This window comes from Ceratotherium simum, chromosome X (assembly GCF_057802395.1).
Source record: "Ceratotherium simum simum isolate JZ-2026a chromosome X, ASM5780239v1, whole genome shotgun sequence".
Taxonomy (NCBI): domain Eukaryota; kingdom Metazoa; phylum Chordata; class Mammalia; order Perissodactyla; family Rhinocerotidae; genus Ceratotherium; species Ceratotherium simum.
This window is the reverse complement of record NC_141940.1, coordinates 114,721,314-114,739,831: the sequence shown is the minus strand read 5'-3', so window position 1 is coordinate 114,739,831 and position 18,518 is coordinate 114,721,314. Positions and strand designations below refer to the sequence as shown.

At 41.2% G+C, this 18,518-nt stretch overlaps 1 protein-coding gene and 1 long non-coding RNA gene across 11 annotated transcripts in view; one reads left to right on the top strand and one right to left on the bottom strand.

Moving 5' to 3' along the window:
* SCML2 (Scm polycomb group protein like 2) overlaps positions 1-4,935 on the bottom strand; it is a 116,295-nt gene extending 111,360 nt beyond the window's left edge. For 4 of the 10 annotated variants that reach the window (XM_087427682.1, XM_087427684.1, XM_087427686.1 and 1 more), the window contains exon 1: positions 3,895-4,161. Coding sequence is in view for 1 of the 10 variants with exons in the window: in XM_087427679.1 (XP_087283805.1) it covers positions 4,818-4,856 (39 nt within the window). In the remaining 9 variants the exon portion in view is untranslated. Of the gene's footprint in view, positions 1-3,894; positions 4,162-4,817 lie in introns of those variants that run through there. The other 6 variants (XM_087427681.1, XM_087427689.1, XM_087427683.1 and 3 more) reach the window with 3 other exon arrangements.
* The window catches only part of LOC147912004 (uncharacterized), a 32,239-nt gene continuing 18,075 nt past the window's right edge, over positions 4,355-18,518 (top strand). The window contains exon 1 of the long non-coding RNA XR_015550707.1: positions 4,355-6,068. This is a non-coding gene — a long non-coding RNA (uncharacterized LOC147912004). The remainder of the gene's footprint in view (positions 6,069-18,518) is intronic.

Here is an 18,518-nt window from a genome sequence, read left to right as displayed (position 1 = left end):
ACCAACTGCTGAAAAGGATACAGATCAAGGGAATCTTTTATATACTGCTGTTAGGAGTGTATATTGATATAATCATTTTAGAAAGTAGTTTGACCTGATATCATGAAGTTGAACAGTCACATGCTCTATGATCAACATATCACAGAGAAACTCTTACACATGTATCCTAGGAGACATGTACATATATGGTCATAGTAGCATTGTTCACAATAGCAAAAACCTGAAAATAACCCAAATACCCAACAACGAAAGAGTGGATTGATCAACTGTAGTATATTCATACAATAGAATATTATACCCAGTCAAAAATGAATAAACTACAGCAACACATACCAACAAGGACAAATCTCAGCAGTATAATAGTCAGTGAAAAGAGTAAGTCCGCAAATATTCCATACAACTTGACACCATTTTAAAAAATTAAAAACAACTAAAATTAAAGATGGACTTGTAGGGGCCGGCCCTGTGGCTTAGCAGTTAAGTGTGGGTGCTCTGCTACTGGCGGCCCGGGTTCGGATCCTGGGTGTGCACCGATGCACCGCTTGTCAGGCCATGCTGAGGCCGCGTCCCACATACAGCAACTAGCAGGATGTGCAACTATGACATACAACTATCTACTGGGGCTTTGGGGAGAAAAAGGGGAAAAAAAAAAGGAGGAGGATTGGCAATAGATGTTAGCTCACGGCCGGTCTTCCTCAGCAAAAAAAAGAGCAGGATTGGCGTGGATGTTAGCTCAGGGCTGATCTTCCTCACACACACACAAAAAAATTGTTTAAAAAAAAAAGGACTTTTAGGTCTAAATACAGATGAGATCAAGGGAAGTAAGAGAATGACTAACAGGATTCAGAGGTTCTCTCAGCTCAGGAGAAGCAGGGATGAAACGGCTGAAGACCACATACCTGGCTGTATGTTGTTGTAGGAGTCCTAGCTTTCACGTTAGGTGGTAGGTTCACTGGAGCTTATTTATTTCTAAATTTAATTAGATAGATGGAGGAATAGACAGATAGATAGACAGACAGATAGATAGACAGATAGACAGACAGACATAGTAGTTAGAAAGGGTCATAAATGGACCAATGATGAGAGTAGTCCTGAACCAAGGATTATAATTAATCCAAATCTATGCACCTAAAGCCCATTAAAAACATGTTATACATCAAAGATTTCATAATTAAAGAAAATGGAAAAATAAGAAAGCATATACTCACTTGAACTTGTGGATGTATTTCTGAAAAACCATACATAAAATTTTTTTGCCAGTGGAATTTAATCAAATGTCAAATGTCTCACTAGACCTTGTCTTTTGTTGTTATTTTTGTTTTTAATAGCAACCCTATAGCAAATCTTTCCATGAGGTAAATAACCACTGTGTTGTGCATATAATTATCTCCTAATTTATGTACTTAGTAAGTTTCCACTTTCAGCTACTCTCTGACTTCTCTCTCTCTCTCTCTCTCTCTCTCTATATATATATATATAAAATCTCTACATATATAATCTCCTTCATACAAGTAGCTACCCAGGGCACCCCCCACAACTCCCCTTCTCTCCCAACTTTGGCAGAGTTGGGTTTTCATCCCCTAAACCCAGCTCACCCTGCTCTAGCCTGGCATCTCTCTCACACCTCCCTGGTACTAACTTCGCATCTCATCTCATTGCCTGTGCAGGTCTTTGGGGCCAGAACTATGCTTTTTGAATGCACAACTGCTTCTTCATCCCCAACAACCACACTGCCTTCCCTATTTCTTCCCTCCAGAGATCCAGGCCTATTCCTTTCCTCACTCAACAAATATTTACCAGCCACTTTCACTATGTGCAATGCACTGAATTAGGTACAATGGGAGATATAATAAGGTGAACAAGAGAAAGCTCTGGCCTCAGGAACATGCACACCAGTGGAGGAGGTAACATATATATACAGCACAAATAATTGGAAGGGAGAAAGGAATGTGTCAGGTCTTGCCTACACCTGTAAAATCAATACTGATCCAGATCCCAGGATGAATTTAACAGACTCCAGCCCCTGGAAGTCTGGACATAAGCACCCAGCTGCCCTTCCTCACCATTTGGTTCTGACATGGGGGCCTTAATTTTCTTGTTTGTTTGTTTTTGTTTTTGTGAGGAAGATCAGCCCTGAGCTAACATCCATGCCAATCCTCCTTTTTTTGCTGAGCAAGATTGGCCCTGGGCTAACATCTGTGCCCATCTTCCTCCACTTTTTATATGGGACACCGCCACAGCACGGCCTGACAAACGGTGCATCAGTGTGCGCCCGGGATCCGAACCCAGGCCGCCAGCGGCCAAGCGCATGCACTTAATCGCTACGCCACCGGGCTGTGGGGCCTTAATTCTTATATCCAAGATTCTGACTTCATCACTGCACCTGAGTTCCTGTTCTGGAAACTTGCTTAACATCTCAGTCCCCTACTAGGGGCTCGAGATCTTATCATTGGATTCTACCTTGGCCTCTGCTCCTCGTTTTCGGTTCTAGTAACTTGCACAGTATATCTTTTCTTTGGCCTGAGGTCCTTGCACGAAGTGGGGAACTGTCACCGAATTGTAGCTACTAGATGGTGCCTTGTTCATTCTTCTGGATGACGTTCCCTGATGCCAAATAATCTGCACTTTCAAACCTCACCTTCCTGGGATTACTATGATTTACTGAGGATGCCGGCTACTTCATCCTGGGTCCCTTATCCTCTGCTTCTGTCTGTGAATCAATGGTAATTTGCTCTTAGACCCCAAGCCCCTTGATATGTCCACTCTCACTGTCTTTCCAGCTCCCCTAAGCTGTTGTCCCACAACTAGGGAGGGGCCAGGTCCAGGTATAATTGACCTGCCCCCACTGGATACTGAGATATGACAGAAAAGATGCTGGAACAGGTGTAGGTCAACTGTTTAGAGAGTTAAGCAGAGGCAGAGAGGGATTTCTTTCTAGACAAGAGGATGCATTCGGGAAGACTTCATGGGGAAGCTCCAAAGGGCTTTCTCAGGCAAAAGCACAAAGGTAAAGAAATTTGAGAGATGCATTGGAAACAGCAAGTCACTCAATTTGGCTGGAGCAAAGAGCATAGAATGGAGTGATTTGGTAAAAGCTGGCTGATTCCATTTCGTGGAGGGCCTTGAATGTCAGGCAAAGCAGTCTGGATGTTATTTACTAGAACATGGGGAGCCACCTAGGTTTTTGAGGAGAATGATATGATTAGAGCTGCACTTCCCCAGGTATAAAGTAGTGTATCTGGAGCATATGTAGAGTCTATATACTGGAGACCCATAATGAGTACCCGACTTAAGGCAGTCACGGTGGGAAGGGAAAGGGAGGGCCGATTACAAGATTGTTGTAGATAAGATAGAATTAAAAGATAGGATGCCATAACTGATACTTAGCTCTTCTGTGGCTTCAGTATTCAAAGATGACTTAGGTCTGTGACTTGCAAACGAGGAGGATGGGACTGTGTATTTGACAGAAATAAAAAACACAAGTAATTGGGGTTCTAGTCACCAATTTCAACATGTGTGGAGAGGTTCCTCGCACACCAGTAAACAATGCTCTGACACCAGCTGAGTGGCCTACAATTTAACCCAATTCTGACACTACCTACCCGGAGACAGCATTGATTCCACAGGTTAAGGGTTCATAAGACTGTCCCCACCGCACTTCAGATGCCAGTCTCAAGTCCAGATTATCATCTGTGCTTCTGACCAAATGGCTACAAATTGGAGGTTCCAGTGACCCCCTCCAACTCAGGATGCCAACTGCAAGTCCAGGTTGTTACCTCTACTTCTGACCTGACCAACTAACTGGCTATAAATCAGAGGTTCCCACGACCGCCTCCTCGGGTTTAATTAATTTGCTATAGCGGCTCACAGAACGCAGAGAAACATTTTACTTACTAGACTGCCGGTTTATTATAGAAGAATATAACTCAGGAACAGCCAAACGGAAGAGATGCACACGGCGAGGTGTGGGGAAAGGGCCCGGACCTTCCATGCTCTCTCCAAGGGGCCACTCTGCCAGCACCTCCAGACGTTCCCCAAACCAAAAGCTCTCCAAATCCCATCCTTTGGGGGTTTTTATAGAGGTTTCATTACATAGTCATGGTTGATTAAATCATTGGCCATTGGTGATTGATTCAACCTCCAGCCTCTCTCTTCTCCCTCAAGGTAAGGAATGGGGGCGGGCCTCCAGGGACTGAAAGTTCCAATCCTCTAATCTCCTGATTGGTTCCCCTGGTAACCAGCCCCATTCTTGTTACCTAAGGGCTTTCCAAAAGTCACTTCATTAACATAACAAAAGGCACTTTCATGGCTCTTATCCAGGAAATTCCAAGGGTTTTAGGAGCTCTGTGCCAGGAATGGTAGAAGACCAAATATATATTTATTATAAATCACAATATCACAGCAGGAGAAGGAAGTGGTGGAAGAAAATCAGAGCAAGCTTACAACTGATCATGCTAAACTGGAATCTTAGAGAAAGTTACAGCTGGAGATATAAATTTGAAAGTCATGGATTTGGGAGAGATTTATAAGGGAGGGATAGAGAGACAGAGCGGGGAGGATCAAAATCAGAATCAAGGTCCAGTCAGGAAACAGGAACCACACCAGTGATCTGAACAGGTAACGTTGAATATAAAGAATTGTTAACTAGGCAACGGGTGGTTAACTACTGAAATGTAGCGAACTCAAACGTCTAACAGAAATAACTGCTGCGGAAAGAGGCTGCCACTTCCAGGGCTGAGGTAAAAGTGAACGAAGAAGGAACTTAGAAAGTTCGAGGAGGTCCCCCGCCCCCGCCCCCGCCGAGCTGAGATTCAGACCTCTAAGGAGATGGGGCGACTGCTGCAAGAACACGTCATGCGCCCGAGGTGGCTCTGAGGAGCTGGAAGAGCAGCCCACAGCCCGGAGAACGCCACGGGGGCCAGTTGCACACCAAGCCGATCAAGCCATCCATCGCAGCAATGGGAAGCAGAAACAAACAAGCAAACAGGAAGCAGAAAAGTCCTCCAGCACCCCCTATCGGCAGAGCCTAACATCGAGCCAGCTGCCAAAGGAGAAAACGTGGTGTGCAGAGACCCGCTCCGGTATTACAACGTAGTTTCCCAGAATCGATAAATTAATAACTAGGACATTGGTATTCATCTAAACTTAGAGGATGGGAAAAAGGGAAGCTAGACAAGAGACAGGATAAGCTTGGAATTGCAAGTAGGAGGCGTTGGCCACCAATCAAAGCCAGAGGAAACTTCACTATATTTAGGTAACTAGGAGATTATCAGAGATATCTGGGTTTTTTCTTTTTCTTTTTTTAAGCAACACTAATCTACAGTTCCAGCAGTCAGAATAGTAGTCACCCTCGGGGGATGGACTACTGACTCGGGACATGAGAGGGACTTCTGAGGTGTCGGGAACATCCTATATATTGATCTGGGTTGGGGTAAGATGGGCTTAGACATAGGCAGAAATTAATCAAGCTGCGCACTGAAGATTTGTGCACTTTACTGTACATATGTTATATCTCAATTTTTAAAAAGTTTTTTAAAAAATATCATTTGGGGGCCGGCCCAGGGTCATAGTGGTTAAGTTCACATGCTCCACTTTGGCAGCCTGCTTCAGCCGCCTGGGGTTCACGGGTTTGGATCCTGGTTGCAGACCTACACGCTGCTCATAAAGCCGTGTTGTGGTGGCATCCCACACACAAAATAGAGGAAGGCTGGCACAATTGTTAGCCCAAGGACAATCTTCCTCAAGCAAAAAGAGGAAGATTGGCAACAGATGTGAGCTCAGGGCCGCTCTTCCTCAAAGACTTATTGGATAGAAGAAGGGTTGGCAAACTACGGCCTGTGGGCAAATTTCAATGTGCTGAAATAAAATAACTGCCAACCTGAAATTCCATACCCACTGAAAATATTCTCCAAGATTGAAGACAAACAAAAACTGACAGGATGAGTTTCTTGAAGACCTGCACTGAAGTGAATACTAAAGTGAGTTCTTTAGACAGAAGAAAAATGATCCCAGAGGGAAGACCAGAGATGCAAAAAGGATTGAAGGCTACTGAAATGGTAAACAGATGGGTAAGTCTAAATGAATATTGACTGCATGAAACAATATAATGATGTCTTGAGGGAGATATATATCTGTCTTAGTCAGCATGGGCTGACATAATAAAATACCATAGACTAAGTGGCTTAAAGTACAGAAATTTATTTCTCACGGTTCTGGAGATTGGAAGTCTGAGATCAGGGTGCCAGCATAGTCAAGCTCTGGTGAGGGCCCTCTTCCTGGCTTGCAGGCCACTGCCTTCTTGCTGTGTGCTCACATGGTGGAGAGAGGAGGCTCTGGTGAGGGCCCTCTTCCTCTTCTTATAAAAGTACTAATTGCATCACAGGGGCTCCACCCTTATGACCTCATCTAAACGTAATCACCTCCCAAAGGTCCCTTCTCCTAATACCATCATATTGGGGGTTCGGGCTTCAACATATGAATTTTGGGAGGACACATATAAGAGAGAGAGAGACACAGAGACACACAGAGAGAGACAGAGATAGAGAGAATAAAAATACGTAATACAATGACATATGAGTAGGATGACCATATTATTTTATGTACAATGTGGGACAGTTCAAGAGTGAAAGAGTGAGACATTGATAGTTACACAAGGACAACAAGCATAAACCAGGACTTTGCTGGGCAAACTGGTGTATATAATCACCCCGGATATAAATTGGGAGGTAGGTAAGTAGAGTTAAACTGTCCTAAGGTCTATGCACTTCCAAGAAAAAGGCAAAAGCACGATGTATTTTTGTCAGTGTTGTAAATAGCGTATTTACTTAAATTTCACTTTCTGTTTTTGTTTTTAAGTATAAATATATTAAGCAGTCATTAACCTCATTAGCAATCAGGGAAATGCAAGTTGAAGCCACGGTGGGGCACCACTACAAACTCCAGATTGGCAAAAATTTTAATTTGCAGTCTTTGAAAAGAATGCCTATTATACATCAATAAAAAGGTGTTAAAAAAAAAAACACTGACAATATCAGGTTTTGATAATAATACGGAGCGTAGGAACTCTCATACACTACTGGTGGGAGTATAAATGGTACAAATGCTTTAGAAAACAGTTTGGCACTATCTAATAAAGTTGAAGATAAACACAGCCTATGGCCCAGCAGTTCTAATCTTGTGTATAAACCCTGGAAAAACTTGTGCATGCACATTGTAAACAAGGTAAACGTTTAAGAACGTTCATGGCAACGTGAAGTGTCATTGCGCCCAAAACAAAAACCCCAAGTCCATCTAAAGTAAACTGGAAATATATATTGTGGCATATCCGTTCAGTGGAATGAATACTCTATAGCAATGAAAATACACAGCCACACACTGTGACATGGATGAAATCTCAAAAACATCATGTTAAGCAAAAGAAGAGAGGGAGCAAGAGTGAGAGAGAGAGAGAGAGAAACAGAACCCAAATGATGTGATTCCACTCAGACAATATTCAAATGCAGGATGCATAGCTAGGGGCAAAACACAAACAAAGAAACATGAAAAACAAGGCTTGATTATCAGGAATTAGGAGTTACCTCTGGGGAGGAGGTTGAGGGTCATGGTCAAGGAGGTGGTGTGTGGAGAACTTCTGTAGGGTTCTATTTTATTGACATGTGTGACAGTTATACTGCATTTGTTTCTGTTTTTGGCTTTAAAATAAAAAGTACATATATTTGATATACATTTTTTTTATTTTTTAAAGATTTTATTTATTTATTTTTTCCCTCCAAAGCCCCAGTAGATAGTTGTAGGTCATAGCTGCACATCCTTCTAGTTGCTGTATGTGGGACGCGGCCTCAGCATGGCCGGAGAAGTGGTGCGTCGGTGGCGCGCCCGGGATCCGAACCCGGGCCGCCAGCAGCGGAGCGCGTGCACTTAACCACTAAGCCACGGGGCCCCCCTATTTTTTAAATTATATACATTTTATACATATTTTTACACATTTATTCATGTACATTATATACATAATTTTTAAAAAGGAAATATGAGAATGCACAAAAAAGAGAGAAATATTGTCTATAATCCACCACTTGGGAATACACATAGTTTACATTTTAATGAATTTCCTTCCTGTTCTTTTTCTCTTTTCCTGGGCATAAATACTCTTTTTGGTTTGTATGTTTTTACAAAATTGAGATTATACTGCAAAACCTATAAAATCGAGATCAAAACTGGTTTTTGTCTTTGTTAATATCTCGCCTGATCTTACTGGAATTATTTGAAAGACCAATGTCCTATAGCGGTAGAGGCAGAAGATATTATATGGGAGGTTGTTTGGGCGATTGGCAAGGTACCAGAGAAGGCAGTTCACTTTGCTCTTTCAAGAAGCTGGGAATACCTAATGTCTTTTAGATTGAGTACCACCAACACATCATGTGTATTTGGGTTAAACAGGACTTTGTGGGCAGACCTAATCATTGACCCAACGAATACGCTGAAACCTGGTACATTTGGAGAACAGTAAAAAGTTAATTGAGGGTAGAGCATTGAATACGTAGAAAGTGGCAGAAAACTAGTCTAAAGTGGTAGATGGGCCAGATTGTGAAGGGTTTTCCAATGTCAGTAATATTGGATTTGGATTTATCCTATAGGTAACAGGTAGTCAGCAGAGGGGTTTTTTTTTCCTTTTCTAAAAAATTTATTTAAATTTTTTATTTTTGGATAGTTTTAGATCTACATAAAAGTTGGGAAGATAGTACAGAGAGTTCCCACAGACCCCGTACCCAGTTTTCCCTATTGTTAACATCTTTCATTGGTATGGTACATTTGTCACAATTAATGAACCAATATTTTTTTTTTTAAAGATTTTATTTATTCATTTTTTTCCCCCCAAAGCCCCAGTAGATAGTTGTATGTCATAGGTTCACATCCTTCTAGTTGCTGTACGTGGGACTCGGCCTCGGGTTGGACAGAGAAGTGGTGCCTTGGGGCGTGCCCGGGATCCGAACCTGGGCCGCCAGCATCAGAGCGCGCGCACTTAACCTCTAAGCCACGGAGCCGGCCCTAATGAACCAATATTGATACCTTATTATTATTAACTAAAGCCCATAGTTTATTCGGATTTCCTTAGTTTTTACCCAGTGTCTTTTTTCTGTTCCAAGATCCCATCCAGGATATCATATTACAGTTAGTTGTCATATCTCTTTAGGTTCCTCTTGGCTATGATAGTTTCTCAGACTGTCCGTGTTTTCGATGCCCCTGACAGTTTTGAGGAGGACTGGTTAGGTATTTTGTAGAACGTCCCTCTACTGGAATTTGTCTTGTGTTTTTCTCATAATTAGATGGGGGTTATGCATTTCTGTGAAGAAGACCACAGAGGTGAAATGCCATTATTATCATGTCATATGAAGGGTATGTGCTATCGATATGACTTATCACTGGTGATGTTGACCTTGATCACCTGGCTGAGATAGTGTTTGCCAGGCTTCTCCACTGTAAAGTTACTCCCCTCACCCCTGAACCCCCACAATTTCCATACTCTACTCTTTGGAAAGAAGTCACTAAGTGCAGCCCACACTCAAGAGAGGTGTATGTGTGAGTTAAGCTCCACCTCCTTGAGGGTGGGGTATCTACATAAATTATTTGGAATTCCTCTGCATGGGAGATTTGTCTCTTCTCCAAGGGAGGTTTTTAAGTGGGGAAATTGGATTGTCAGATTTGGTTTTGGGAGGGAAACTCCGACAGCAGTGCGAAGAATGGATGATAGGTGAACCAAAAGATAGGTGAACCAAAGATCAGATAAGATGCTCTTGGGACAAACCAGGCCAGAGATAAAGACTTGGACAAGGTAGTTGCCCTGGGAATAGAGAAGAGGGTCCTCCGGGATTTGTGGAGGGGGTGGGAAGGAGGAGACAGAACACCAATAAGTGGAGGAATAATGAGTACGTGTTCAGTTTGGTTGAGACATCAAGGGAGAGGTATTAAGTAGCCTGAGAGAATTTTTAGTGAAGAGCTTTGATCACAGCTGGAGTTAAAATGTTGGCAGTTGTAAGCTGGCACCTAGAAGGTGAAGCCATAGGAGGAGCTGGGGTCATCCAAGGAGAACATGTAGTTGAAGACAAAAAGAGGAACAAGGGAAGAAATTCTGGGAACACCAATTCTGTGGAACAATATATGCCAAGTTCCAAATCAATAGATAAATAATTTTGGAACATTCATGCATTTGCCTGCACCAGTTCAAGAAATGGCTAATAATCAAGAACATATTTTGGTACTGCTTTCTTTCTTTATATAATTTAGAAAACTTTTAAGGGCCGGCCCCACGGCTTAGCGGTTAAGTGCACGCGCTCCGCTACTGGGGGCCCGGGTTCGCATCCCGGGCACGCACCGACACACCGCTTCTCCGGCCATGCTGACGCCATGTCCCACATACAGCAACTAGAAGATGTGCAACTATGACATACAACTATCTACTGGGGCTTTGGGGGAAAAAAAAAGGAGGAGGGTTGGCAATATATGTTAGCTCAGAACCGGTCTTCCTCAGCAAAAAGAGGAGGATTAGCATGGATGTTAGCTCAGGGCTGATCTTCCTCACAAAAAAAAAAAAAAAAGAAAACTTTTCATGTGGATGTTACAAGGGGACATCATAGTTCATCCAAAAATCTGTGAATCATGCCAGTGTAATTTTTGTATGTGTTTTAGAGTACCAGCAAAAAAAAAAAATCAAGATTTGGGTTTTTTTCAGATTAAAACAAATACTATTGTTTAGAGCAGGAATTAAAGAAAATACAAAGTTGGTGGTTTAAGAGTAGACTTTGCCATTTAAACTATTCTTTTAATAAATTTTAAATTGTGCAATATTTAAGACATTCAAGAATGATGAATTAGAAGTGGTAAGAATAGTCATTTTTGTATTTTTCCCCCATTCAGAGAAAAGTTTTCAAAGTTTCACATTAAAATGCCATTTGCTTTGAATCTTTTTTTATATTATAACTTGAGTAAATCTCTGGAAAATAGAAGATATTGTAGAAAAACTGTCGTATCATGGAAAAAAACATTAGACTAGTTGTCAGAAAACCAAGGATGCATTTCTGATTCTCTTACTAATTGGGCAATCTTATGGAACTTGGCATTTCTGGGTGTCTGTTTCCTCATTGACAAAAATGGGGGAGGGAGGATCTACCTGCCCAGTAAAAGAGAGTTGAAAGGCTGAAAAGAAACAGATGAAGGAAACTACTTAAGAAAATGCAAAACACTGTGAAAAACAAGACACTACCATTATTGAAAAGATTCTGAGAGCATATTAAGGAAAAGAATAAGGATGGGAATATCAAGAAGAGAAACATAAGAAAATCTCAACTTTTAGGGCCTGGTGGCATAGTGGCTGGGTTCAGCACACTCTACTTTGGCAGCCCAGGTTCGTGGGTTCAGATCCCAGGTGTGGACCTACACCACTCATCAGCCATGCCATGGCAGTGACCCACATACAAAATAGAGGCAGATTGGCCACAGATGTTGGCTCGAGGTGAATCTTCCTCAAGAAAAAAGAAGATTGGCAACAGATGTTAGCTCAGGGCGAATCTTCCTCGGCAGAAAAAAGAAAGAAAGAAAGAAAATCTCAACTTTTAATATTCCTTCATTCATTCAATTTATTGAGCACAACTATCGCAGAATATTTTTTGGTGCTGAGGAACTCGGAGGTTTGAAAGGAAGGTAAGCAAGTAAACTGATACCTACAGAGGTAAGGACAGTCTCCTATGAGAAAAATGACTAATTCTGCCTGGGAAAATTTCAGGCAAGAGACGAAGAAGTCACTATAGTCCCTATAAAGGACTGAGGGAAAATAATATACAAATGTATTACGGAATTTTGTAGGTGAGGGCAAGGTGAGTTTGCAGATTTGTGAAACATTCAATGAGCATGCAAATGACTTGTCTCATTAGTATGTAAATAAGCGCTTTTTTTAAAAAAACTCCTTTTGTAAAAAGACTGAAGTCTAATCAGTTTCAAAATTCTGTACATGTGGCAGGCTCTAGGCTTGAAGGATTTCTGACAAAGGCTATTTTTATAACTAATTTCTGTTTCATTTTTTTCACATTTTAAAAAATCCTTATAAGAGTTTAAATGATAAAGATTTTGATGAATGATGGAAACTTTTAATAGTCACATCTTTATAAGATTAATGTCATCCTATTTTTTTCCAAGTTAAAAGATATTTCATTTTTCTAGTTTAAAAAAAAAATGTGGTGGGCAAGTCATAGCAATGAAGCCACCCCTCTTTTCCTAGCTACAAAGTTAGCTTCACATAAAGCTTTCACTCACACAGATGCCTTAATGGTCTGGGGGCACTGAAAAGCATTTTTCTAAAAGAAACCCAAAAGCTGCTTAAAAGTCAGACATTTTCCTCTGTGCTCTTTTGCTGCTTAAATTCTGACAGCGGGGAAGAGTTTGCCTGCCGGTCGGAATAAAAGCAAAGCTAACATTTGATAACATTCAACTAAATACAAAAAGTTTGAGGGGCTGACCCAGTGGTGTGGTGGTTAAGTTCGGCGTGCTCCACTTTGGCAGCCTGGGGTTGACAGGTTCGGATCCTGGGCGCGGACCTAAACCACTCATCAAGCCATGCTGTGGCGGCGTCCCATATACTAAGTAGAGGAAGATTAGCACAGATGTTAGCTCAGGGCCAATCTTCCTCAAGCAAAAAGAGGAGGTTTGGCAACAGGTGTTAGCCTAGGGCCAGTCTTCCAAAAAAAAGTCTGAGATACCTCAATTCTGTAGTCTAATAGAGATACTTAATGGGTAGCTAGAGATTAGTCAAAATTAACAGGGAAAGACCCCCAAATCCAAACCCGAGTTCAAAAAGGAAATAAATACTGTTAGAAATTCACCAGAATCTAGACCCCATGGAGAGGTTTGGCTGATGGGAAGTGTCCCAGGATCCACCAGCATTGTGTGATTTAAGACAGACTGAGGCTAAGATTATAATCTTTTCTCAATCTAAAATGTAAAGGAAAATTTCCAGTAAACCTAGGAACTGTAATGTGTACATTGAGATTTTGTAATGACAAATACCAGCAAACAGAGTGGACCTTATGGATTCTTTAGCAGAAGAGGAGGGTTGAATCTCAGAACTAGAAATTAATAGTACCCAATTAGAGATAAAACACTTCACCAGATATCAAAATGTTCTCTAAAACTATATAAATAAAACAGTATGGTACTGATGAAGAAACTAAATTGATGAAACAGAATAGCGAGTTTGGAAACAGACTCATTTCTATGAGAAGCTAGTGTATGATAAAGGTGGTATTTCAAATCAGTGGGCAAAGGATGGCCTGGTCAGTTAGAAGTGTTGGAACAATTGGCTATCCTTTAGGAAAAAAAGATCCATACTTCACAGGATAAACAAAAAGGAATTCCCGATGGATTAAGGGTATAACTGTAAAAAAAAAATCTCTAAAAATATGAAAAGAATATATATGGGAATGTGTTTATAAACCTGATGTAGACTCAGTCATCCTGAGCAAGAAAAAAGTTCACAAACCATCAAGGGCTATATTGATAATTTTAACTAAGTAAAAATTAAAACCTTCTGTCCCATTTTATTTTATGTTTTTTAATTTTTATTTCTTTATTTTTTTCCCCCAAAGCCCAAGTAGATAGTTGTATGTCATAGTTGCACATCCTTCTAGTTGCTGCATGTGGGACACGGCCTCAGCATGGCTGGAGAAGCGGTGCATCCGTGCAAGCCCGGGATCCGAACCCAGGCCGCCAGCAGCGGAGCACGCGCACTTAACCACTAAGCCACGGGGCAGGCCCTGTCCCATTTTAAAAGACAGTACAAGTTTAAAGATAGGCAGTAGACTAGTAGAAAATATTTGCAACATATTTTGCAGTCAAAGAATTAATATTCATAGTATATAAAGAACCAGAGTTTGTTAAGAAAAAAGTGAAACAGCCACTTATGCATAGATGCCTTACACACAAACCTTTATCTTCATTCCAGTGAGTGCCAGACCTCTGTATTCACCCTCTACGTGACGTCTCTTGAATGGCTCAAAGGCTTTTCAAACTCATCAGGCCCCCAATTGAATTTATTGAATTTATCCCACACATATCCAATCCTCTCCAACATTCTTTTTTCTCTGTGAAAAAATCAGTTTACCATTTTTATTTTTTCAATTGGAATGACAGAATCAATTGATTCTAACAATGCTCTGGGAATCAATTCTAATAATTGATTCCCAGAAATGAATCAATTCTAATAATTGATTCCCAGAAATGAATCTACCAGAAAGCTATGAGTCAACCCTGACATCTCCTTTTCTGTTACCCATCATTTCCAATCCTTCACCAAGCCCTGTCAATTGCACCTCTTTGATAGCTCTCAAGTCCATCCACTTCACCCCATCTCCATCACCACCTCTCTTATCCAAGCCATCTGGCCTGGGCTACTGCTATAGCTTCCTAATTGGTCCACCTATATCCACTCTGCCCTCCTATATTCTGTTCTCACTGTAGTCTAAGTGATCTATTCAAAAGCAAATCTACTCCTAGCACTCAGACTATGGTCTTTAAATGCCATTCTCCATTAAAAGGAACCCAGGCTCCATGGAGAAATGGCTCATTCCAGGTCTGGGGCATGAAATGCATGAGATGACCCCTTTTTTGCCAGGTAGCAAGAAAGTTATCAAAGACTAATGAGTTGTGTCAAAAGGAAACAGGAACCACCTTGAGGGGCCCCCAATGGCCTAAAATAGGACAATTTGGGCATAAAAAAATAATCACAGAATGGATTAAAACATATTGAGTATATAAAAATCCATGAGTTCAAATTGATAATATAAAAAGAGAATGCCAAAACAAACAAAAAGACTTATTCGTTGCCATTGGAAGTAGCTAGGTTATCAACACCTTACCTTGAAAATTGGTAGTGAAGGGGAAAGAATTAGCCTTTATTAAGCATAGTAATCTTGTTTTAGGATTGCCAAATAGTCCTAGTCAATGGAAAAAAGTTCTTTACAGAATTCCAGCTAATAAGCACAAGAGGAATGATAGAATTATAAAATCGCCACTTTGATACTCCTAATGAAATAACTGATACAGATAATCATCAAGGAATGCTAAAACCATTAGAGGAAAGGCTTCCATGGAACTAGACACTATCAGGGTGCCAAAGTATCACCCCCAATGACTACTCACTGTAAAGGACAAACATCTTAACAATAGATGGATCAGACTATCATCACCTGAACCCACTGCTCAATCTAAGAGGGAGATGACTGACATTATATGCCTCTAGATGTGATCAATATGAAGTACCTCGAATTACCTATGAAATGCTGTATTCTCCAAACCATTGAACCTGAGTCCAATCAAGCCTTTAGATCTAACTTCTACTTTAGAGGAAATATGGGAGATAGAGGAACAAGTTAAACACTGTCATGAGGAAGCAACCAGACTAATTCAGAGGGTGGAACGTTCCACAAGACAACTCACCTGGTTTCTTCCAAAAGCCAGTGGTATGAAACAAAAAAAGGGAGGGAAGACTGTTGTAAAGTAAAGGAAAATAGATTTAAGAGACTTAATAAACACAATGTGAGGATCTTGCTTAGATCCTGATTAAGAGAAATCAACTGTAGAAAATAAAAAGGCATTTTTGAGACCATTGGGGAATTTGAATATGGGGTGGGTATTAGATGGTGTTAAGGAGCTATTGATAATTTTATTAGATGTAATAATGGCATTGTGGTTATGTGAGAAATTGTTATTTATTAGAGATACACACTGAAGGTTTTAGGGGTAAAATGTCATAATGTCTGTGATTTATTTTAAAATATTTCAATTTTAAAAAGAGAGAAAAGGGGCCAGCCTGGTGGAGTAGTGGTTAAGTTCGCATGCTCCGCTTTGGCAGCCCAGGGTTTGCAGGCCAAGATCCCAGGCGCAGACCTACACATTGCTCATCAAGCCATGCTGTGGTGGCATCCCACATACAAAACAGAGGAAGATTGGCACAGATGTTAGCTCAGGGACAGTCTTCCTCAAGCAAAAAGAGGAGGGTTGGCAACAGATGTTAGCCCACAGCCAATCTCCCTCACCAAAAAAAAAAAAAAAGAGAGAGAGAGTGAGCGAAGAAAAAAAGGGATAGAAGAATCAAGTGTGGGAAATGTTAAAAGTGGGGTGATGAGTATATGGTGGTTTGTTATATTTATTCTCTATACTTTTGAGTATGTTGGAATTTTTAATATAAAAAGTTTTTTTTAATATGCAAGAAAAATAATGCATGTCTGATCATGTCAGTTCCCTACCTAGAATCCCTCCATGGCTTCCCATTGTTCTTCAGATAAAGACAAAAGTCCCTCCTGTGGTTTATAAGGTCCTCCATGAGCTGATCCCTTCCTTCCTCTCCAGGGTCATCTCATACCACAAGCCTTGCCTTTTAGAAACTACGAATTCAGTTGGAGAAACAAGGGAGACATTTGGCATCACATAATTGATTTAATTTTGCAAGACTGCCTATAGGAATTGGTTATATTCTCTATGGCCCTAAGCCATTTATTTCAGCAGTTGCCGCTGAGCTTGTGGTGGTGCCTGTTAATAAGTGTCCAGTGGCTAGGCCACTCCAGTGTGGACAAGTAAAAGGTGTATCAAAACCCACAATTCTACTTACACGATTTGAAAAACTACAATTATTTTTTAGAAAAATTGTACAAAGGAATGTCTTGAAGATCCCTCTTTGAAAGGTATTTTGGGTCCCTTCCATTGCCATCTGCTACTGCCCTAATCTAGGCCATCATTGTCTCTCCCTGGCCTAGGGCAGCAGCCTCCCAGCTGGTCTCTCAACCTCCAGTTTCCTCCTGTGCAATCCATTTTCCATATGGCAGCCAGAATGAATTTCTACAACGCAAATGTAATCGTGTCACTGCTCTGCTTAAGCAGCTGCCTATTGCTCCTTAGAGAAATCCTGAACTCCTCAGCAGGCTTGGAAAGCCCTTCAAGGCTTCGTTCTCTTTCTCCTACCTCATCTCTACCCATTTCCCACTCCTCTTCCCCATCCTCCAAGTCAGAGGCTCTAGACATACTGAACTTTTTTCAGTTCCTCAAAGAAGCTCTCTCTCCCTCACCTCTGAGCCTTTGAATGTGCTCTTCCCTCTGCCTAGATGGCTCTTCCCACGACTTCACCTCATCCTTCAGCTGAGTCACTCCTGACTCATCCTTCAGCTGTCAGCTTAAATGTTGCTTTCTCTAGTCGTCCTTGGTGTGTTTGCAGAGTATCCACTATTTAGCATTTACTACACTGGATTGTCATTTCTCACTTAATTACTGCATGCTTCTCGAAGGCAGGGTCAGTCTTGCTTCTTTTGTATCCTCAGCATCTGGTGCAGTGCCTGGGGAGTAATAACAACTTGATAAGTAGCTGTCAAATGAATGAAGCAATGCTCTGTGAAAAGAGCCTCCTAGATAGCTTACCTGATTCCACTTTCTTCTCCTCTAATTCTTTTTTTTTTTTTTGCAGGGAAAGATTCGCCCTGAGCTAACATCTGTTGCCAGTCTTCCTCTTTTTTTCCCCCGCCCAGTGCATGGTTATATATCCTAGTTGTAAATCCTCTAGTTCTTCTATGTGAGCTGCCGCCACAGCATGGCAACTGACAGATGAGTGGTGTGGTTCCATGACAGGGAAAGGAACCCAGGCTGCCAAAGCAGTGAGAGTGCTGAACTTCAACCACTAGGCCATCAGGGCTGGCTCACTTCTCTAATTCTTGCTAGACTTATCATTCTGAAACTCCACTGCCATCATGCTAAAGACATTTAATTGATGCCTGTTTCTTACCAGATTGATGAATAAATGAAAAGCAATAGTATATATTAGTATATGAGGAAGTCATTTGGTTTAAAACTAATTCAGCCTGACCTTATTTTTCCAGAAAGGCCTGACATGGCCTATTGAGCATGCATTGTTCATCTGCTTTAAACGTTTACAATGTCCCAAGGACAAGAATGATGCCCTTAAAGATAGGGATGTAGCTTCCCCCTATATTGGCATTTCTTTAAGGATAAGCATCTCTTCCTGGAAACTAAGGGTTAGTTACCAACCTGCTGTGCTCACCTTGTGACCACTGACCTGCTGTGCTAGCTAAGCATCTTGTGACAGTAGTAGAAGGGACCTTCCTGTCATACATGTTGTATGCTCTTTGTTCCGAGACAGTATACAACCACTTTGTACACCCCACTTCTTTGGCGTGCTTCCTTCCTTGGGGGAAGGAAGCTGCCTGGGCTATAGTCCTCAGACCTGGCTCATAACAAACTCACCCCAAATTTTGGTTTATTGTTTGGTATATTGGTTATGGATTATTTGTGTTGACAAGATCAAGTGCAAAAGTTTTCAAGGGCTTCCATAGTTTTTCCTATGCTGTCTATCCAACTTTGTATTATGAGGAAGATACATTTTTTCTCTAGAAATGATGTACATTTATTTATTTATTTTTGCAAGAAAAGAATTAAATCTCCTGGGGCCCCCCCACCAGCTTCCATTTGCA